Genomic DNA, 22,646 nt, shown 5'->3' with positions numbered 1-22,646 from the left:
GTACGTTTCTACTTTGGGAAAAAAATGCAGGGGGGGGGGAAAGGTTTGCGAGTGGACGAACGTTGTAAATCCAGACAGACCTGATCTCTGCAAAGTGATCGACCCATCTTCGGGGTTAAACTGACCCAGGGTGAAGCGTGAGTTGAATGAATGAAAGCAGTGTACCAATGCATGTTGTACTCCTCTATCCCTCTACCTTGAGTTTGTTTATGAATATTGATAGAACTCTATCCCTTACTTGCACTCATGCCTGCTTTGCCCTAAATGAAGCTGTGGCAGTGAGCAGAGACTGAACGGTGAAATCGGGTGGACAGAATGAACTAAAGCTGGAGGTCTCGTTTCTCCTGTACTACTGTGTCAGGGGGCCACTGGGTATTGGTTGTTCATGCCACAGGAATGTTGTACGAAAAATACTTTACATCTCGCAGAGGAGCAGCATTCGAAAGCAAAGCACCGGATGAAAAAGTTGACGTAAGTCCGCGGCCATTTTGTGTTTGCTTTTTTATTTTAACAACGTCACATTTTCACGGACCACAAAATGGCGTACAAATGTTCTCCTGCTAAGTCAGCCATTACGATTGTTTCGAGATTTGTTTTCATTGAATTTAATCCAACAATATCACCTGCAACATATGCCGTAATGGTGACCAACATTTTTAGATGGACTTTGGAAACACGTTTAAAAGGTTTGTAAATCAGATTTTATCCACATATTCTTAGCAGTTTTAATGAATTTCTACAGCCTTATGTTAATTATAAAGTATACTACATAAATGTATGACCCCATGTACATTAAAATGTCTGAATGTCTCAACTCTATCATAATTTCTGTAATACAAATAAATAACTTATCTTTTCATATCTGTGTCTACATTGTTACCATTTTACAGCTTATATTTAAAAAAGTTCCGATTTTATGTTGTTGAATAAAACATTAATTGCCTGGTATTTCATTAAGGTGAGTGAAACTTAAGGGAGAGGTCAAAGTACTGTATAGCAATGGCCCATGCCACCTTACCGTAACCATGACAACAAACAACGGAACAACAACAGATAGCCTACTACTAAAGTCATGAGAATGCAAGGTTCTTCCCTCCAGCAATTCTATAAACCTTGACTGGAAATAAAAGGTATAAATGTCAAAATGGGTTAATACAAATGTACATAATGACCTAACTGTAATGTCTGTGGCAGACTGAGACAGTCTAAGTCTTTAAATACTGTATCAGTCAAGCTTTACCAGTTTGCACTACTTAATTATGAGCTTAAGTGTCAGCAGCGGTTTAATGTGCCAGTGAAAAAGAGGAGATGGGTGATTCATAGCGGCCGACACATTAATGCTGATTTTTAATTTAGCCAGAGGGTGTAAATCAGGAATCAGGGCAGCCTGTTCAGTTGAAAGGGACAGGGTGCACTGCACTCACTCTCTTAAAAACAACTGAATGGATGGTTATTGTTATTAATCAATTCCTCATTCTGAATACTACCCAGAATGTAATGTCTGTGGAATGTGGAAAATGTACTTGCCTATTAGTTGAAACAGGTTAAGTCTGGGTATAAAACATCTCTGGGGCACTGGGAAGGACATATAAAAAGATAACAATGTGACAAACAACACAAAGTCCATTTTAAAGATCGTCTAAAGACAGAGCACCGTTTAATTGAATGACAGATGAGGAAAACTATATCATTTTGGCAAAGGTTCTCTAATCTAGAAACCAATTAAACGCCCAAAATTGGTTATCATCCCTGGTTACAGGTAAAAATTATTATTCAGTGATGTATGACATGATAGCCTATGTGATGGTGTGATGCAATTGACTTGTTAAAATGTCATGATTTTTGTCAGTTTAGTGACAAATGCTAATGTTGTACCGAAAAAACGGTGAAGATGCTGAGGGAATCACCTGGGCTAATGCTGGGCACATAAACTGATGTTAAGGCTCGTGCCCGAGACTCGACGACGTCAGACAGTCATTTGCTGGCAACCTCTGCAAACTCACTTGCATCGAACTTCAAAAGCAATGCATTTTCCTGTTTGGCTGTAGCTACAAGTGTTGTCTCAACACCAATAGACGGTAAGTTTATTTTAGCAATAGGAATTCAAGTTATTTTAATTTCCAAAGTCGGCCAGCTGATGTTAGCTAACGTTAACCAAAGCATTTGAACAGGCTAGCCTGGCTAGCATGTCTAGCGTGCTTGGTTTTTGACACCTCTCCCGAGGTATTTAGTTTATGATACCAGTTCATGGTGAGTATTCCTGGTAGTGCTATCCGTTGAAAAATTCTGAGTGTATCTAAGATGAACATTTAATTTGTTCGTTTCTGTACACAATTTCTGTTATTTTTTTAGCCACTCCGGTTTGTTGTCACTAGTCAAACGCTTGCTGTCGCCGCTGCTCTCGGTTACCATGGTTACTTGGCGAGGACGCGCAGGCTTTCTCATTTACAACAAGCCACTGTAATGCTGCAGATCAGTGCATGCCGTTTTGCTTGCTTTACTCAGATGCATTTTTGGTCCCTATTTCTGCAATGGCTTAAAATACTGTGTTTATTATTCACCCATATACAGTGAGGGAAAAAAGTATTTGATCCTCTGCTGATTTTGTACGTTTGCCCACTTACAAAGACATGATCAGTCTATAATTTTAATGGTAGGTTTATTTGAACAGTGAGAGACAGAATAACAACAAACAAATCCAGAAAAACGCATGTCAAAAATGTTATCAATTTATTTGCATTTTAATGAGGGAAATAAGTATTTGACCCCTCTGCAAAACATGACTTAGTACTTGGTGGCAAAACCTTTGTTGGCAATTACAGAGGTCAGACGTTTGTTGTAGTTGGCCACCAGGTTTGCACACATCTCAGGAGGAATTTTGTCCCACTCCTCTTTGCAGATCTTCTCCAAGTCATTAAGGTTTCGAGGCTGACGTTTGGCAACTCGAACCTTCAGCTCCCTCCACAGATTTTCTATGGTATTAAGGTCTGGAGACTGGCTAGGCCACTCCAGGACCTTCATGTGCTTCTTCTTGAGCCACTCCTTTGTTGCCTTGGCCGTGTGTTTTGGGTCATTGTCATGCTGGAATACCCATCCACGACCCATTTTCAATGCCCTGGCTGAGGGAAGGAGGTTCTCACCCAAGATTTGAATGTACATGGTCCCGTCCATCGTCCCTTTGATGTGGTGAAGTTGTCCTGTCCCTTTAGCAGAAAAACAACCCCAAAGCATAATGTTTCCACCTCCATGTTTGACGGTGGGGATGGTGTTCTTGGGGTCATAGGCAGCATTCCTCCTCCTCCAAACACGGCGAGTTGAGTTGATGCCAAAGAGCTCGATTTTGGTCTCATCTGACCACAACACTTTCACCCAGTTCTCCTCTGAATCATTCAGATGTTCATTGGCAAACTTCAGACGTGCCCGTGTACCTCAGTTGGTAGAGCATGGCGCTTGCAACGCCAGGGTTGTGGGTTCGTTTCCCACGGGGGGCCAGTATGAAAAAATGTATGCATAAAAAAATATTGTAAAGTGGTTGTCCCACTGGCTATCATAAGGTGAATGCACCAATTTGTAAGTCGCTCTGGATAAGAGCGTCTGCTAAATGACGAAAATGTAAAAATGTAAAATGTATATGTGCTTTCTTGAGCAGGGGGACCTTGCGGGCGCTGCAGGATTTCAGTCCTTCACGGCATAGTGTGTTACCAATTGTTTTCTTGGTGACTATGGTCCCAGCTGCCTTGAGATCATTGACAAGATACTCCCGTGTAGTTCTGGGCTGATTCCTCACCGTTTTCATGATCATTGCAACTCCACGAGGTGAGATCTTGCATGGAGCCCCAGGCAGAGGGAGATTGACAGTTATTTTGTGTTTCTTCCATTTGTGAATAATCGCACCAACTGTTGTCACCTTCTCACCAAGCTGCTTGGCGATGCTCTTGTAGCCCATTTCAGCCTTGTGTAGGTCTACAATATTGTCCCTGACATCCTTGGAGAGCTCTTTGGTCTTGGCCATGGTGGAGAGTTTGGAATCTGATTGATTGATTGCTTCTGTGGACAGGTGTCTTTTATACAGGTAACAAGCTGAGATTAGGAGCACTCCCTTTAAGAGTGTGCTCCTAATCTCTGCTCGTTACCTGTATAAAAGACACCTGGGAGCCAGAAATCTTTCTGATTGAGAGGGGTTCAAATACTTATTTCCCTCATTAAAATGCAAATCAATTTATAAAATTTTTGACATGTGTTTTTCTGGATATTTTTGTTGTTGTTCTGTCTCTCACTGTTCAAATAAACCTACCATTAAAATTATAGACTGATCATTTCTTTGTCAGTGGGCAAACGTACAAAATCAGCAGGGGATCAAATACTTTTTTCCCTCACTGTATATAGTAAATAGCTTTCGTGAATAATGAATAGGTTTCCTCATAATTTCCCCGCCTCTTCCTCTTCAGTAATACACCCAGGCAAAACCCACTTCAGTGATGAAATCATTCCCATAAAGTCATTATCCTGACCTCATCCCTGGTCTTGCTGGCAACAGCCCTCACAAAATGTCTTCTTTGGAGAGGAAGCGTGAGAAACACAGCCCTTTCACCCTGAACCCTCACCCCCGGAGGAAGACCAGCGCAGAGATTGTCACTGAGGCCAGGCACTCCCTGAGGACCCTGCGCACCCAGCGACCTTTTACCCCTCGAGACGACCACAGACAGCTGTTTGGAGAGACCTCCTCTCGAGCCCAAGATGGTCGACCTCCCTCTACATTCAGGTTAAGGATCTGGTGAAACGCCCTAGCAGTAGTCTAGTGTCACATCCATACAGTGTACTGAATGAATAAGATCTATTTTTCCTCTTTCAGCCTCTACGCTCGGAACTTTGAAGCGCCAGACTCCAGACCGGGTTCTGGGACTCGCCTGTCTCCTCTGGAACATGTGGGTTCTCCTCACTGTACATCTCATATCCTCACACTTGTACAGTACATTCATCTGTGTGTATCCTTGTGAATTTGTTGGGGGTCTTGGAAAGCCTGAGTGTATTGTTCTGATCAGCTGAAGACTACACACACTAAATCAGTGTTTGGTCCCTTCAATGATGAAGTAATTTTTGTGGCCTACCAGAAGCCCAAGTTGCCAGTGGCCCAGGATGAGGACCCAAATCTCGTCAGCCCCATGGCCCTCCCCAAACCCCCCTCTGACCCCCTGGAGCTGAAGAGGGGGGCGGCGGGGGCGAGGGCACGCCTTCTTAGAGCTGGCTCTCTGACAACACTCCCACCTGTGGCACGGCCAACAGAGGGTAAGGAGAGATGGAGAAAAAGGAAAGCGAGAAAAAGAGGGCTGAGCTTTAGTTTTTTTGTATTTTATTAGGAGGTCTAAGATAGAGAGAGAGACAAAATTGCAAAAGCGATGGAAAGAGAGATAGGAGGTAATATAGAGAAAGAGAGAGAGAGAGAGTTGCATGTTAGGGTTTTTTAGAGAGAGGGGGAGAAAGAGGGAGTGGAGAGGGATGGTCGATGGTTGCAATAAGCAAACCATTAACACTATTATTGTAAGTAAATATTTCAGCGAGTGGCCTGCCAGTCATTTTATATTAAATCATGTGTGCAGGCAGAAGGCTGGAACAGCTCTTCTCCCAAAGGGAAATGAATGGAGCTATTCACAGGAGGACATTCTACCTGATTTACATTACCACTGGGGTGGTTGAGGTGGAAAACATAATTCACTGCAGCTGGTTGCCATGGGGTTTAGTCTTCTTTTTTGCACCTTTTCTTGCTGTCATCCCTTACTTACTGTATTATAACGCCTTTGGGAAAAGCTAAAATGACTGTGTAAAATTGGGTTATTTGTCAATTTTCTACACAATATCTGAAAAGATGGTGAAAACGTTTAGCGAAGTTCAGAATTAACGCTAGTATCCAGTAACTATATAACTCTTAATTGTACTGTCTTGTTTTTGTAGTAAGGGAGAGTGTAAATTCAGACTCCAGCCCAGAGCAGAGAGAGCTGTCAGCTAAGGGAAGAGGCAGGAGAGCCCCTTATGTTGAGCCTACTGATCGAGAGAGGAGGGACAAGGATAGTGGAGGACCCTCGAAACCTGCCCCACGCAGGACCAACAGTGAAAGGTACTGTATGCCTGTACATTTCTCTACATTTCACCCCTTGTTCTCTCTATCTCTTTTTCCCATCTTTTTTTCTCTCTCTCAATGTTTTCTCACTATTCTTCTCACTCTTATTCTACCTCTTTCTCCCACTTCTCTCTCCTCCCTCTCCCTCTCGCCTCCTTCTCACAATAAGTGAAGATTTATTGGCACACAAAGGATTCCATGGTGGCCATTGCTGTATAGTGGTGAGTTATACCTCCTATTTTTACATTTCACGCCCCTGGCCCTTGGCCTTGGTCACTCTCTTTGTCACACCTTCAGTGTGTCCGATTCAAGGACTTCACCTACCCCCCCTCCTCCATTTTGGTTCTCAGATTGCCTTCAAATTTATTCAAGGTATTTCATGAATTTCTCCCACTCTTAAGTGAAACCAGCCAAATGTGCATGTAAATAAGTCTTATAAAATATTATATAACCTTTTAGCTACCCCCATCTAGGCCTAATAAGTCAACCTCATTATTCAGGTCAGGTATCTGTCTAAAGCAGGATATCCCAAACTCGGTCCTGGGAGCCTCCCATGGCTGCACATTTTGGTTTTTGCCCTAGCACTGCACAGCTGAGTCAAATAATCATAGCTTGATGATGAGTTGATTATTTGAATCAGCTGTGTAGTGCTAGGGCAAAAACCAAAACGTGCACCCATGGGAGGCCCGAGGACCGAGTTTGAGAATCCCTGGTTTAAAGGGATCCTAGTTTCCCCACCCAAACTACCTTCTCAGCCAAAGCCCTTCCCAATAAAATAGGCCTATCTATCTGTTATCACCATCACTGACTGGTCAGCCTTATACCTCCACAGCCAGGAGAGGCTAGAACACCGTTTCTTTCTGCCGACCTCATCAGGAGTGTGTCAGTTATGGAGGCATAACTCCAGGCGTGAGGACGGGGCCTGTCATTATAATCCATCCGCCCATCGATGAGCTAGAGCTGCTGGGGCTGTGATGGCGAACAACCATAAAACACTTTTACTTAGTCCCCTGTAGCTCAGTTGGTAGAGCATGGCGCTTGCAACGCCAGGGTTGTGGGTTTGTTTCCCACGGGGGGCCAGTATGAAAATGCATGCACTCACTAACTGTAAGTCGCTCTGGATAAGAGCATCTGCTAAATGACTAAAATATAAATGTAAAAACCAAGATCCCCCACACGTTTACTTAGAACCAAGATCCCCCACACGTTTACTTAGAACCAAGATCCCCCACACTTTTACTGAGAACCTAGAATCCAAGCCAGGAATCTTTTTCAGAACTTTCCTACTTAGACCAACCCATCTTAGAAAGAGGGGGATAGAAAGTGACAGAGAAAAGAGAGTGAGGGGTTGAGCCAGGGGTGAGAGAGAAAGAGATTGATATAACAAATTGATTTACAGAGTCAGAAAGATTTAAAGTTGGAGTGTGTAGTGCACACGCAAGAAATTGAAAAAAGAGAGCGAGCGATGAAGCGTGAGAGATTAGACATTGGCTGCTTCTTTTTCTCCAATAAGCCAGGGCTTTATAGCTCCAAATGGATGTCTGTTAGATATGGGTGCCCATCTGGGCATGGCTGGCAGCATCATAGCAGCGTCTCTGCTGGGACTGACTGACTGACTGCCTGCTGTCCATTGGTCAGGCCCTGCCCAGGCCCAAGACACAGATGAGATCATGTCTCGGAGAATGCACTATCACACACAGAGGCCCTATTATCAGGCCTTAATCCTATCACACAGACCCCATGACCTCTCTCTCTCCCACTCTCGCTCTCTCTCTCTCTGTCTCTCTCTCTCTCCATGTGTATGCGTGCGTCTCCCTCTTTTTCTCTCCTCTCTCTCTCTCTCTCTCTGAAATTTAGAATAACATTCACCTCTGCTCTCGGCTTGTGCTCTCTGCTCTAGTCTATGCCCTGTGTACCAGCCTCAGTACTGTCCGTAAGTCATCCAATAGATGCTTTAGCCCTTGAGGGAGTTGTAAGTTCCATGCAGAATTGTACTTATCTGTTCTCCCATGTGCTCTTACAATGATTCATATACGGTAGGGACATTAGAGCACTGTCAAGATCAATTGGAACATCAATGACAACAAACAGACAGTGAACAAAACAGTGTAGATTAAAACAACATGAAATGGGTGTTACTGTCTGTTCTCTAACTGAAACTGACTGGTGAGTAAAGTCACAGTGTCAAAACATGGAACGGCTTTAACCAGGCTTAACCCGCAAAGCTGTGGTCTGAGTTCCTGTTGCAATGGGGACACCGAGTGGTAGCTGAAGGAACTGGTCACGTATGTATCTAGCAATACAACCAGTCGTTTCCAAACTACAGTATTTTGCACTGTGAGTGACCCATCTTTGAAAATGTCTTACATCTTAGTTAACGATACTTAATCAGCCAAAACCTAATAGGTTCTGAGCCACCATTTTGTTAAAGACTGTTTCAACTCTAACGTATTGTGTGTGTGTGTGTGTGTGTGTGTGTGTGTGTGTGTGTGTGTGTGTGTGTTTGTATGTCAAATTGCAGTGGACTCAGGCTCCCTGGTGGTGTTGACTCATCTATCAGACCAGGCGAAGGAACAGGAGCAGGAGCCGGGGCCCGAACAGGTTAGTCCTGATTCACTAAGTGAATACTAGCTTAGTTCAATAGTTTACTGAACCATACAATTCTAACTGTACGTTATGATCAACTAAGGGCAACTATGTCCAACAGCGAACAAACTGAGAGCCTGAGAGGGTAGCCTACACCAGGCCAATTGTTAAACCAATTGTTAAATCTACCATCCAGGTTGGTTGGTTGCCTGTAGATGGGTAGATGTGTGTCAAAACCTTTAGTTCTTATAACAAGTTTGTTACCATGAAAAAATATATAGAGATTATATGTTTTAATTTGACCTTTGTCACTCCGACTTTGAAGGATGTTTTATTTTATTTGAGCTTAAATCAAAATCAGAGTTGGTTTGATGTCTACACACTGACTGGGGGTGGATATATTAAGCTGCTAAATGAAAAGAACCAAGAATGTAGTGTTAATCTCATCTCCAGCATAAACACCTTTCTTTCCTCTCAACTTTGAGAGTTTAGCAGTGTGTCACGCTTTGATCAGGCAGGGTGTTGTTGCTGAAGGCCTCACTCACACCTTTTGTAAGCAGCAATCAATGGCTGTTGGTCTGTAGCCACCGCTTCCTGCACCACCACTGCACCAGGGAGCCAGGCAGACAGACATGCAAATGTTCAGTAAAGAGTTAGAACACACCTGCGCAAGCACACACACACACACACAAATCAGAGGAAGTATAGATGCGAACGGTGACCTTTCATTGCCGGCATTAAACTTCCTGCAGAGCGATTTATTTTAAGACACTGAACTTGTGAACTATACTCAGCCCTCTTGCACCAAGTTGGGGTTTGAGGCATTAATTGTCTAACTGTGTTTTTCATTCTTCCTTTTTCGTCTCCTTGTTTCTGTGTCAGAGTTAGGAACAGAGTTAGGCAACGGAGACAGACCAGCCAGCCAGGCGGCTGAGGACGAATCAGTGGTGTGGAATGTTAAGATTGTCCCTCTGTTGCAAGAGCTGGAGTCCATCGCTGCAGGTAGTGTTCTGTTTGCTATGAATGAACCCCAAACAAAAGTACAAACAGATGTTAGTCACATAACATTCTTCTCAATATAGGACAATGATGATTGGACGGTATTGAATTGCAATTCTTTCCCTAATGCATCTATGTTGTCCTGTACAAAAAGCACCTCTTTCGTAAATGCACAAATTATTTTATTACTTTTTGGGAAGTGGGGAGATATTGTGAAAACAGGACTGAATTTAAGTTTATCCTGTGATTTGAATATAGGGAAGTTTCTCTTGTGCTATTGAGCTGATTTCATTTTCATGCTTAAATGTAAGTTCAGCAAAAAAAATCAGTGTTGGTAGAAAAACACATGCACACAAATGAAAAAAGTAAACACCGAGCCATTTTAACGGTTGAAGAAAGCAAAACAAAGTAGTGTTGTGTTTGGCGTCCCTTCACATTTCTCCTAGTTTGACTTTGCAGTCTGACTACCGCAAAATGTAATCTAGGTCTGTAAATATTTTAACTCTTGAAATGTAATGGAAATTAATTTGAAAAATAAATATAAAATATTTTTTGTACCAAGTACCTCCTGGCTCATGCATTAAAAACCTTTCAGATTGGCTGGGAAATTGCAATATGTTGAGTCGAGTGTGTGACCAACCTTTCCGGAAAGAGGCAATTGTCAGCCTTTTTTAGACAGAAGAAAAATAATGTATTTTACCTGGAAAACCCAGGAAAAGCACCCCACCCTCTCTCTTCCTCTCAGTAATGTACATAATGTTAATCATGCATATTCACTGAGGGCCAAATCCTAACATAAGATATGAGTGCATAACTCAAAACTCTGTGTGCATTTGCATAAATAATGCATGTTAGTGGTATATTTGCACAAAAATGTCTAGTAACTTTACATATTTTTCTCAATCATGTGCCTCTCCTCAGGTGGATCCGAGGATGCTGTGGAACGGCTGTGTGACGCGTGTGACTGTCTCCATGGCGCCCTGGCGGAGCGAGGCATGCTGGGCCGGCGTTGCAGGAAGAGAGCGGGGCTTCTCAGGGCGCTGTTCCGCCTCATCGACCTCAACTCTGCCCAACTCAACCTACAGCTCGCCAAACTCACCCTTGAGGTGAGTACAATCATTGTCATCATGATGATTCTCTTTCTCCCGTCTCTTCCTTGCCCTAACACACAACAGTAGGTTTAACAGACCAGCCCTTAGTTAGCTTTGTTGGGTGACATCCTCAGTACAAAGCAACAGCGTAAAGTTCCTGGCTGCTGTGTTAGAATGATTGTTGTCTAATAACTTGTTGTTGTTAAGCTGAACGTCAGTGGAAACAACCTGCTGAACATCTGTAAACTCATCTTCAAGATCAGCCGCAGTGAGAGCAACGATATCCTCTTCCAGAACAACTCCATCATAGGTAACACATTGACATACTTTACAGTATGTGTGTACACTGATTGTATAATGTTATTTATATACACTACCAGTCAAAGGTTTGGACACACCTACCCATTCAAGGGTTTTTCTTTATTTTTACTATTTTTTACATTGTAGAATAATAGCGAAGACATCAAAACTATGAAATAACACATATGGAATCATGTAGTAACCAAAAAAGTTTTGAGAGAATGCCAAGAGTGTGCAAAGCTGTCATCAAGGCAAAGGGTGGCTATTTGAAGAATCTCAAATATAAAATATATTTTGATTTGTTTAACACTTTTTTGGTTACTACATGATTCCAGATGTGTTATTTCATAGTTTTGATGTCTTCACTATTATTCTACAATGTAGAAAATAGCAAAAATAAAGAAAAACCCTTGAATGAGTAGGTGTGTCCAAACTTTTGACTGGTACTGTATGTTTGAATGTGTGTGTTTGTGTTTACCTGTGTAAGTCGCTCTGGATAAGAGCATCTGCTAAATGACTAAAATGTAAGTTTGTATCAAAAGCAGCTCATGTGTTGTGAGGTTGGAGTGATATGTGTTAACAAGTGTGTGCGTGCGACTTTGTATTACGTCCAGATTCCCTGCTGTGTGTGCTGCGCTGTGAGGATGTGTGTGTGTCTGGGGAGGCTGTGTTGTACTGTGTGGGCACTCTGAAGTTCCTCTCAGGGAACTCCGCCCTCCTCAGGCTCCTATTGGCCAAGGAATGTGTGGGTGTGGCCACCCTGCTCATACAGAAGCTCCACCCACTGGCACAACCTGACCACACTCAGTTCACCATCGCAGGACACATCCATGTACAGGTGAGATGGTAGAAGATACCCCAAACCAGTTTTATGCACACTATGGTAAAGGCCCGGTAGAGCTGACAGCAAATCAGTCAAGGGCAGTTACTTGAGCAACTTTATACTAAGTTCCTCAACAGTTCAAGAACAGCAAGACAGTTCACTTTTCAGTTGAAGTAAAAAAATGTAACAAAACAAAACATGAAAAGGAACAACATTTGAAATATTCAGTTTTAAGGAACTTCTCAGAGTTCTGGTGAGGGGAACTTTAATTGTCCTTTTCTTGGTATTAGGAATTATGTTTTTGTTTCTGTCTGCTGCTCCATGATATTCTGATCTGTTCTGGCCATAACACACACAGCTCTGCTCCACAGTACAGTGTGTTTCATTCTATATAAAATCACCACTTAACGACTTCAATCTGATTAACTGATTTAAGTTAGAGGTTAGCAGATGATTTGATATCTGGCTGCTTGTTATGCTGTTGGTAGTCAGAGGGAACTGAGAGTGTTCTCATTGTAGCGCTACTGCTGGCAATGCTCTATGTGGTGTTGGAAATCAGTTTCCTTCACGATAGAGTGATTTATAGGGTCTTTGAATAACTTTCTATCATGTTTTGTAAAGAAAAAGGTTGAAGATAACTGGAGATATTGTTACATCAGGTGCAACTGGCTAAGACGATCGACAATAAATCATCAGTTCTCTTGATTCCTCTCTCATCACATCGACATTGCATCACATGCTCTCGCTCTCTCTCTTTCTCTTTCTCTCTCTCTCTCTCCACCTCTGACCCCTGCAGTTGACAGCGACCCTGAGGAACCTGGCTGACCTCCCTGAGTCCCGCCCCCTTTTCGTCTCCCACGGCGCCCTGACAGAACTATGCCTGGTGCTGCGCCATCACCACGGAGACCAGGACATCTGCACCAACATTGCCAGGGTGTTCAGGTAACACACACATACACGCACACACACTGTACACCTAAAACCTCTCAAAACTTACATTCAACTGTTTCATTGAGAGTGGGACAGTACATTCCTCAGGCCATTGGACATTGTGTGTATTGTGCATTTCTTTTTAGTCTGTAAACATAAAGTGATGGTTAAAGATAGCTCAAATACAGTGGGGAAAAAAAGTATTTAGTCAGTCACCAATTGTGCAAGTTCTCCCACTTAAAAAGATGAGAGAGGCCTGTAATTTTCATCATAGGTACACGTCAACTATGACAGACAAAATTAGGAAAAAAAATCCAGAAAATCACATTGTAGGATTTTTAATGAATTTATTTGCAAATTATGGTGGAAAATAAGTATTTGGTCAATAATAAACGTTTCTCAATACTTTGTTATATACCCTTTGTTGGCAATGACACAGGTCAAACGTTTTCTGTAAGTCTTCACAAGGTTTTCACACACTGTTGCTGGTATTTTGGCCCATTCCTCCATGCAGATCTCCTCTAGAGCAGTGATGTTTTAGGGCTGTCGCTGGGCAACACGGACTTTCAACTCCCTCCAAAGATTTTCTATAGGGTTGAGATCTGGAGACTGGCTAGGCCACTCCAGGACCTTGAAATGCTTCTTACGAAGCCACTCCTTCGTTGCCCGGGCGGTGTGTTTGGGATCATTGTCATGCTGAAAGACCCAGCCACGTTTCATCTTCAATGCCCTTGCTGATGGAAGGAGGTTTTCACTCAAAATCTCACGATACATGGCCCCATTCATTCTTTCCTTTACACGGATCAGTTGTCCTGGTCCCTTTGCAGAAAAAACAGCCCCAAAGCATGATGTTTCCACCCCCATGCTTCACAGTAGGTATGGTGTTCTTTGGATGCAACTCAGCATTCTTTGTCCTCCAAACACGACGAGTTGAGTTTTTACCAAAAGTTCTATTTTGGTTTCATCTGACCATATGACATTCTCCCAATCCTCTTCTGGATCATCCAAATGCACTCTAGCAAACTTCAGACGGGCCTGGACATGTACTGGCTTAAGCAGGGGGACACGTCTGGCACTGCAGGATTTGAGTCCCTGGCGGCGTAGTGTGTTACTGATGGTAGGCTTTGTAACTTTGGTCCCAGCTCTCTGCAGGTCATTCACTAGGTCCACCCGTGTGGTTCTGGGATTTTTGCTCACCGTTCTTGTGATCATTTTGACCCCACGGGGTGAGATCTTGCGTGGAGCCCCCAGATCAAGGGAGATTATCAGTGGTCTTGTATGTCTTCCATTTCCTAATAATTGCTCCCACAGTTGATTTCTTCAAACCAAGCTGCTTACCTATTGCAGATTCAGTCTTCCCAGCCTGGTGCAGGTCTACAATTTTGTTTCTGGTGTCCTTTGACAGCTCTTTGGTCTTGGCCATAGTGGAGTTTGGAGTGTGACTGTTTGAGGTTGTGGACAGGTGTCTTTTATACTGATAACAAGTTCAAACAGGTGCCATTAATACAGGTAACGAGTGGAGGACAGAGGAGCCTCTTAAAGAAGAAGTTACAGGTCTGTGAGAGACAGAAATCTTGCTTGTTTGTAGGTGACCAAATACTTATTTTCCACCATAATTTGCAAATAAATTCATTAAAAATCCTACAATGTGATTTTCTGGAAAAAAAATTCTCAATTTGTCTGTCATAGTTGACGTGTACCTATGATGAAAATGACAGGCCTCTCTCATCTTTTTAAGTGGGAGAACTTGCACAATTGGTGGCTGACTAAATACTTTTTTCCCCCACTGTACTTTTCCCAACTACATCAGCCACCCTGAACTGTTATTCCTCATAACAACACATTGACAGTTCATCCTATCTTATAATATGAATGGACCATGTAGCACACCCTATTTCCACAACGAACGCCATTAAAACCCATCCCTCTTTAGTAAAACAGTGAGAGTCTATCTGGTGAGTGTTATTTGTTGTCCCTCTGTCTGTCCTCCAGTAAACTGTCCTCCTACTCTGAGTGCTGCCTGGCTCTGGCCCAGACCCCTGGCTGCTACACACTATTTATAGAACTGTTGAGCAAACACCAGCGGAAACAGGTGAGCCCTGTGTGTGTGTGTGTCTGTGTGTGTGTGTGTGTGTGTGTGTGTGTGTGTGTGTGTGTGTACGGTGGTATAGGAAGCAGATTAGCCTATTCACTCCCAGTGTTTATACTGTTCATCGACTAAGCCTGTTTACCTTGAGCAAGTTGTTTATGTACTCCAAGTCCCAGTGCATTTACAGCAGTGTGTGTGTGTGTGTTTTGACTTTAATCAGCGTCCCAGGAGAAACTGAGGAAGTCATCCTTCCCTTCCTCAGGGCTCTGGCAATCCTAGAGGATCTAAATCACCCAGGGAATAAACACCACACAGCAGGGGTGCTAACACCACACACATACACACACACACACACAGTAGACACAGTAGATATCCCCCATTAATACACACAGACACACGGTTGATCACGTTGTGTCCTGAATAGCTCTTTGACAGGACAGCCTGTACAGTACAGTACAGCCCAGTCCATCCCAGCCACACTGGCCAGTCAGCCCAGCCAGGACTAGGGTAACTCTAGGGCAATGGGAAGGATGTGTGTGTTTCTGTGTTTGTGACACACACTTTTGGGGAGGGGCGGAGTGCGATTGAGAAACAAACGTAGTGGTATACAGGTTGTTTTCATCTGCTTTTGGGGTAATTTGTCGGTCCTTGTGGTTGTGGTGGGGGAGAAATGGTAAATGTGACGAATTTCATGCCATATCTGATAGGAGAAATTACTGTGTTACTCTCTGTAGCCAAGGTATTTGTTTATGTGGATAACACACGCACACACACACTCCACTGACACACATTCGACCCCCCTCCCTCTGTCTCTCCTCCACACAGGACCTGGTGGTGCGTCTGCTCTTCACTCTGGGTAACCTAACGTCTCGGAGCAGTGAGGCCAGAAAGCACCTCTTCACGGCTGAGGGATGTATGTCTGTGCTCCTGGGGCTCTACCACACCTACCAGGGGAGGTGGGACACACCTACCGCACACACACCCTGCACACCTCCAGCCAGGGACACCCGTACCCCCCGCACCCCTCCCTTAGGATGGCGGGAGAGCGAGGATGTGCTGGTGAAGCTGGTCAGGGTGCTGGCTAATATGTCCATCCACCCTGCAGTGGGACCGACCCTGGCAGCTAACACACACCTAATACACTACCTGCTGGACACACTGGGTGAGTTTCAGCGCTTTGAGGGTAATGTAAGGGTGAAATATGGCCCCATAATGTTCTCATAACATCCACATAATGTTCCCAAAATGTTCTAATAACATCCCCATAATGTCTCCATAACATTACCATAATGTTCCCATAACATCCCCATAACATCCCCATAATGTTCCCATAATGTTCTCATCCCCATATTGTCCCTGGTTGTACTGAAGCGTTCTATTCACCAGGGTTAGTTAGTTAGCTAACTAGCTAGCTAGCACTCAAGACAGTAGTACAGTAGTTGTTTATCCCTGAGGTGCTCCGTCACCAGATGAATAACACTGTACAAACCCTTTACTGTAACTCTGTACAGTCAGTCCTTGTTTGGTACCACCGCTTCCTGTGTGCTGGGAACAAGTGACAAACATCTAATACCTATTTCATTCTTCCATTTCTCGCTTTCTTTCTTTCTTTAGATTTTTTTGTGCACATCCTTTTTCGGTTTGGGTCCTTTTGCAGAAAAGAGCCAGAGAGAGAGCAGGATGCTCTGTTCTCTTGAGAGCCTGGTTGGTTCTTGTGAAACTCCTAGGTGGTTAGAATGATGGTTTCAGGACTGACTGACTGGTATAGGCCATGTTCAGGTGGGTGTGAAATTCTTAGTTTCTCAGCTTTAACTGTGAGCTCTTGTATTCCACCTCCCTCCCACACACTGTACTGCACGTGACTGGGTATGGGGAGATGGAAAGAGAATGACAGAGAGAAATAGAGGGCCATATGCAGATGGTGAGAAAGACAAAGGTATGGAATATTTGAAGAAAGAGCGGGTGAGTGTGAAACAAAGTAAAGAAAGAATGGGAAAAATAGCAAAATGGAGAGTAGATTGTGAGACAGTCAGGCAGACAGACCGAAGAGATCTGCACTGGCTGTGGACATAAATCAGGCAGCTCAATAATATCCTGTTTTGATCACAGTTTATGACAGGCCATGCATGCTGCTTTACATTAGAGAGAGGAGGAGAAATTCTCCACCACACTAAAGAGCCTTTCCAGTTAGACCCAGAAACGAAACACACACTATGACGCAGGCACCGGTTGACACTCAGTACGACCGCAATATCTGTGATATACAGGATGACTGAATAAGCAACATCTGCTGCTAAATCAAGAGCACATTCTGTTTTCAACCGCTTGCATCTTTTTTTCATTTTCTGCACAAGTTTGTTGGAAATGATACCCACATTTATTTGTACATTTCCTGCATATAACATGTAGCTAAGTGAATTTTGCATATTCCATAGTTACTATTTTCACACTTTTCACTATACCAGTGCCTTTATTTGACCTATAAATTGGGTTCTTGCTGTGCTGCAGAGCCTCAACAGAGATATTTTTTCCACAGTAAATGCATCATATTTGAATGATCCCTGCTGTAAAGTGTGTGTCCTCTGTGTGTGTCAGAGCTCAGGTCCATGCAGGAAAGCGAGGAGCTTCTGGTGAACGTGGCTGCCACCATCAACAACCTGTCCTTTTACCAGGAAGACAGCTCAGTGGTCAGGGACAGAGGACTTACTGTCGCCAAGCGTAAGAGAGCTAGAGACAGAGTGTGTATGTGTGTTGTGTGTGCGAGAGGCTGTTTTTGTGTATACTAGGCCTATGTGTTTGTGTGGCTCTAGTGTCTTTTTATATTTGCTGTCTCACCGTTTCTCGCTCTCTTTCACCCCCCCTCTCTCTCTCTGTAGTGCTGTTGAAGTTGCTCCTCGGCTCCAGTATGGATGGGATGCTGGAGGCCACGCGTGTGTTTGGAAACCTGTCCCAGTCCAGGCAGGTTTGTGACTTCATCATACAAAACAAAGGTGTGTATATGCGCACACACACACACACACACACACACACACACACATACAGTGGAGTGAAATGGGGGAATGTGTCATGCTCTATTGACACCCTGTGAGACAAAATAAAGGTTGTGCTTTAGGTATTGTATTCTGGGGGTACACATACAGAGCATGCACACATGCATGATGCATGCACGTACACACAAACACATACACACAATACAAACCTTTTTTCCCAGATAAACACTAACAAAAAAGACCCCCCTCACTCCTGTGTTGTACCCCTAACCCCTCTTAACCTCTCCTTTCCCCATCTCCCCCAGTGCACCAGTTTGTGGTGACTCTGCTGGACTCTAAGAGCCCGGAGGTGTGTTTCTCAGCCTGTGGGGTCCTCACTAACCTGGCCCTGGACCCCCCCAGCAGAACGACTCTCACACAGGAGGGGGCACACACCAAGTAAGGAGCACACACAGGAACTAGGAATGATATTAGAGTACTGTATGTGGTCATTTTACTAGGTCTCAACTCCAGTACCTTCTTTATGGTACTAAAACATGTAAATTAAGACCTGGTGCTTTTAGGACTCACAGCTTAGGCTACTTTACTTGATCTACTGACCTCTTTTGATTATGTTAATTGAGCTTATTGAGATTTTTATACATGCAAACATTTTATAGAATATCTGTTACAGAGCCTCCCGAGTGGCGCAGCAGTCTAAGGCACTGCATCGCAGTGTTGCGGCGTCACTACAGCCTGGGGTTTGATCTCAGACTGTGTCATTACCGGCCGTGACCGGGGGTCCCATAGGGCGGTGCACAATTGGCCCAGCGTCGTCTGGGTTAGGGGAGGGTTTGGCCGGGGGGGCTTTACTTGGCTCATCCCGCTCTAGCGACTCCTTGTGGTGGGCCGGGCGCTTGCAGGCTGACTTCGGTTGTTAGTTGAACAGTGTTTCCTCCAACACATTGGTGCAGCTGGCTTCCGGGTTAAGTGAGTGGGTGTTAAGAAGCGCGGTTTGGCGGGTCATGTTTCGGAGGACGCATGACTCGACCTTCGCCTCTCCCGAGCCCGTTGGGGAGTTGCAGCGATGAGACAAGATCGTTATCATGAAATTGGGGAGAAATAGAGGGTACATTTAAAATATATATATATATATATATATATATATATATATATATATATATATATATATACACTACCAGTCAAACGTTTGGACACACCTACTCATTCAAGGGTTTTTCTTTATTTTCACAATTTTTTACATTGTAGAATAATAGTGAAGACATCAAAACTATGAAATAACACATTTGGAATCATGTAGTAACCAGAAAAGTGTTAAACATTCTTCAAATAGCCACCATTTGCCTTGATGACAGCTTTGCACACTCTTGGCATTCTCTCAACCTGCTTCATGAGGTAGTCACCTGGAATGCATTTCAATTAACAGGTGTGCCTTCTTAAAAGTTAATTTGTGGAATTTCTTTCCTTATTAATGTGTTTGAGCCAATCAGTTTTGTTGTGACCAGGTAGTGCGGGGTATACAGAAGATAGCCCTATTTGGTAAAAGACCAAGTCCATATTATGGCAAGAACAGCTCAAATAAGCAAAGAGAAATGACAGTCCATCATTACTTTAAGACATGAAGGTCAGTCAATACTGAACATTTCAAGAACTTGGAAAATGTCTTCAATTTCAGTCGCAAAAACCATCAAGCGCTATGATGAAACTGGCTCTCATGAGGATCGCCACAGGAAAGGAAGACCCGGAGTTACCTCTGCTGCAGAAGATAAGTTCATTAGAGTTAATTGCACCTCAGATTGCAGCCCAAATAAATGCTTCACAGAGTTCAAGTAACAGACACATCTCAACATCAACTGTTCAGAGGAGACTGCGTGAATCAGGCGTTCATGGTCAAATTGCTGCAAAGAAACCACTACTAAAGGACACCAATTAGAAGAAGAAACTTGCTTGGGCCAAGAAACACGAGCAATGGACATTAGACCGGTGTAAATCTGTCCTTTGGTCTGATGAGTCCAAATTTGAGATTTATGGTTCCAACCGCCATGTCTTTGTGAGACGCAGAGTAGGTGAACGGATGATCTCCGCATGTGTGGTTCCCACCGTGAAGCATGGAGGAGGAGGTGTGATGGTGTGGGGGTGCTTTACTGGTGACACTGTCAGTGATTTATTTAGAATTCAAGGCACACTTAACCAGCATGGGAACCACAGCATTCTGCAGCGATACGCCGTCCCATCTGTTTTGCGCTTAGTGGGACTGTCATTTGTTTTTCAACAAGACAATGACCCAAAACACACCTCCAGGCTGTGTAAGGGCAATTTGACCAAGGAGAGTGATGGAGTGCTGCATCAGATGACCTGGCCTCCACAATTCCCCGACCTCAACCCAATTGAGATTGTTTCGGATGAGTTGGACCGCAGAGTGAAGGAAAAGCAGCCACCAAGTGCTCAGCATATGTGGGAACTCCTTCAAGACTGTTGGAAAAGCATTCCTCATGAAGCTGGTTGAGAGAATGCCAAGAGTGTGCAAAGCTGTCATCAAGGCAAAGGGTGGCTACTTTGAAGAATCTAAAATATAAAATATATTTTGATTTGTTTAACACTTTTTTGGTTACTACATGATTCCATATGTGTTATTTCATAGTTTTGATGTCTTCACTATTATACTACAATGTAGAAAATAGTAAAAATAAAGAAAGGCCCTTGAATGAGTAGGTGTGTCCAAACTTTTGACTGGTACTGTATATATAAATATATCTGTTGTAGAGTAATAAGCAGAAGACTGTCATCTGTAGCAGAAGAGACTTACTACAGTAGCAGGGGCAGAACTCTGAAGTTTCCTTAGCCCACCTTTAGGACCAGCTGCACTCAAGGATCATGTGACTTAAGTCTTGCCCAGTCACATGGTGTGTGTGTGTGTGTGTGTGTGTGTGTGTGTGTGTGTGTGTGTGTGTGTGTGTGTGTGTGTGTGTGTGTGTGTGTGTGTGTGTGTGTGTGTGTGTGTGTGTGTGTGTGTGTGAATGCCTGTACAGGCTGGCAGACTGTCTGAGGGACTTTGGGCCAGTGGACTGGCAGCTAGCTGGCCTGGTGTGTCAGACCCTGTGGAACCTCACTGAGGAGGGGGGGACAGGGACGGAGACAGACCCCCCATCCACACTGAACAACCAGGAGAGAGAGGCACTGCTAGAGGTCCTAACACTGTACCTAGGTAAGGATACCAAACTACTGTAATGATTTACCGAAAGTTTCTTGAATAACCATCTATAGTGTTTCTATGCTTTGGTCTACTGCTGTAAACAGATACTTTTTTAATATATATATTTTTTTTTTTATGTTGAAGCTTTTTGATGATGCTCTTTCTCTCTCAGACGAGGAGGACGCACTGCAGTGGACCTCTGGTGATGACATGAGTGACTTCCACCGAGCATGCTGGGAGTTGGAGTTCCTGCCTGTGGCTCAGAGGCTGAGGGACAGGATCCAAACTCAGACTGACTGACATGACTGTCAGCCCCTACTGTCAGTCATCTATCTCCTTACTCTGGTTGTCGCAAATGGCACCCTGTTACCTATATAGTGCACTGGTCAAAAGTAGTGCACTATATAGGGAATTGGGTGTCATTTGGGATGCACATCTGTCTCCCTCCCTAGTGTGACGTCTGCAATGTCCTCTCCTTACTCCTTGTTGTGCCTTGCTACACTGACCTCTCTAAAGTCACTCTCTACTCTATGCTGCTACCACACTCTCTAATTCTATTAATAAGGCCTTGGCCAGGAAAAACTCTGGGACTTAGTTATAGGCTGTAACTTGGGTCTAGAGTTTTTCCTGGTTATGTCACATGGTCATGAAAAACTCAGGGCCCATACCTATGACATACTGAATTTTGAGCCTCTACCTAACATGTAAGACAAACTGTTTGCACTTTAAATAACAGAAATTATCGTTTTTAGGTTGTATCGTATGCATACTGTAAATGATTAATGTGATTTTGTCATAAGCTACTCTTGTTAACATATGAGCAGAATTGTAATTTGCCTCTGTGGTGATAAAAAGTGAATGTTTCTCCTTATGGCTGGTTAAGACATTGTTAGGCCTAGATTCAATCAGATCAAGTGTAAACCGGCAATAGCCGACACCCACATAGCTGATGTTTTTGCGGTGTCAGAGGTCTAAATGCATTGGAGCTGTCAAATCTGTGAGCAGCTCCTCTTGATCATTGTAACGAAGCTACAGCCGTCCCACTCGCGTTAGAAGTTCAGAACGAGAACGTGTAGGCTATATAGAAATAATGACGCTGAAATTTGACATCATTAAATGACACATTCCAGTTTTTGAACTTGATATTATAAATATATTATTATTTATATTATTTATTTTAAACAAGGCTGCATGGGATTTATCTTAAAGCGACTCATTGCAGCCAATGGCAATGTCCGTTTTAGGTATAATGCCAGGAGCTGCTTGTGGATTTGACAGCTCTAACGCAGTTTCACCTCCGACACCGCCAAAACCACCGCTATGCTCCCGGCTCTCCCATTTGACCACCTCCTTTGTCCTTTGACCTCCTAAGCACTGAACTTTCTCAACCTTCAGTCTCTTGACCGTCGATCAACTCATGACGATTAATGTGGTTTTTAAATTGCTTGTTTTTTGTTGTTGCTTTACAGGGCTTTGAGATTAATCTAATGAATTGTGCTATATAAAAGTTGATTAAATTATTATTATGTT

General features: G+C 43.5%; 1 protein-coding gene across 2 annotated transcripts; it reads left to right on the top strand.

Annotated features, from left to right (window-relative positions):
* The first annotated feature begins 1,956 nt into the window (after positions 1-1,956).
* Positions 1,957-22,329, top strand: armc2 (armadillo repeat containing 2). Of its 2 annotated transcripts, XM_041865466.2 has the most exons (18): positions 1,963-2,078; positions 4,449-4,762; positions 4,853-4,925; positions 5,112-5,286; positions 5,950-6,112; positions 8,637-8,716; positions 9,584-9,703; positions 10,622-10,806; positions 10,999-11,101; positions 11,706-11,929; positions 12,711-12,856; positions 14,837-14,936; positions 15,759-16,095; positions 17,529-17,651; positions 17,810-17,923; positions 18,229-18,361; positions 20,953-21,128; positions 21,289-22,329. In XM_041865466.2, exons 2-18 carry the CDS (start codon positions 4,548-4,550, stop codon positions 21,414-21,416), a joined length of 2,595 nt encoding a protein of 864 aa, XP_041721400.2. In that variant the 5' UTR covers positions 1,963-2,078; positions 4,449-4,547; the 3' UTR covers positions 21,417-22,329. The 2 variants fall into 2 exon arrangements, with proteins under 2 accessions (XP_041721401.2, XP_041721400.2); XM_041865467.2 differs by lacking the exons at positions 20,953-21,128; positions 21,289-22,329 and having other exon boundaries at positions 1,957-2,078; positions 17,810-17,895; positions 18,229-18,345.
* Positions 22,330-22,646: the final 317 nt, after the last annotated feature.

This window comes from Coregonus clupeaformis, chromosome 36 (genome assembly GCF_020615455.1).
Source record: "Coregonus clupeaformis isolate EN_2021a chromosome 36, ASM2061545v1, whole genome shotgun sequence".
Taxonomy (NCBI): Eukaryota; Metazoa; Chordata; class Actinopteri; order Salmoniformes; family Salmonidae; genus Coregonus; species Coregonus clupeaformis.
Note: the sequence above shows the minus strand (reverse complement) of the source record. Positions and strands in the feature narration are given on the sequence as shown.

What these genes read in the sequence shown, in the direction of transcription:
- armc2 (XM_041865466.2), top strand. Translation starts at nt 4,548, where the DNA reads ATGTCTTCTTTGGAGAGGAAGCGTGAGAAACACAGCCCTTTCACCCTG. An exon ending in TCGCCAAACTCACCCTTGAG is followed by an intron (nt 10,807 to 10,998) that starts GTGAGTACAATC and finishes GTTGTTGTTAAG; the next exon opens with CTGAACGTCAGTGGAAACAA. An exon ending in AGGACTTACTGTCGCCAAGC is followed by an intron (nt 17,652 to 17,809) that starts GTAAGAGAGCTA and finishes CTCTCTCTGTAG; the next exon opens with TGCTGTTGAAGTTGCTCCTC.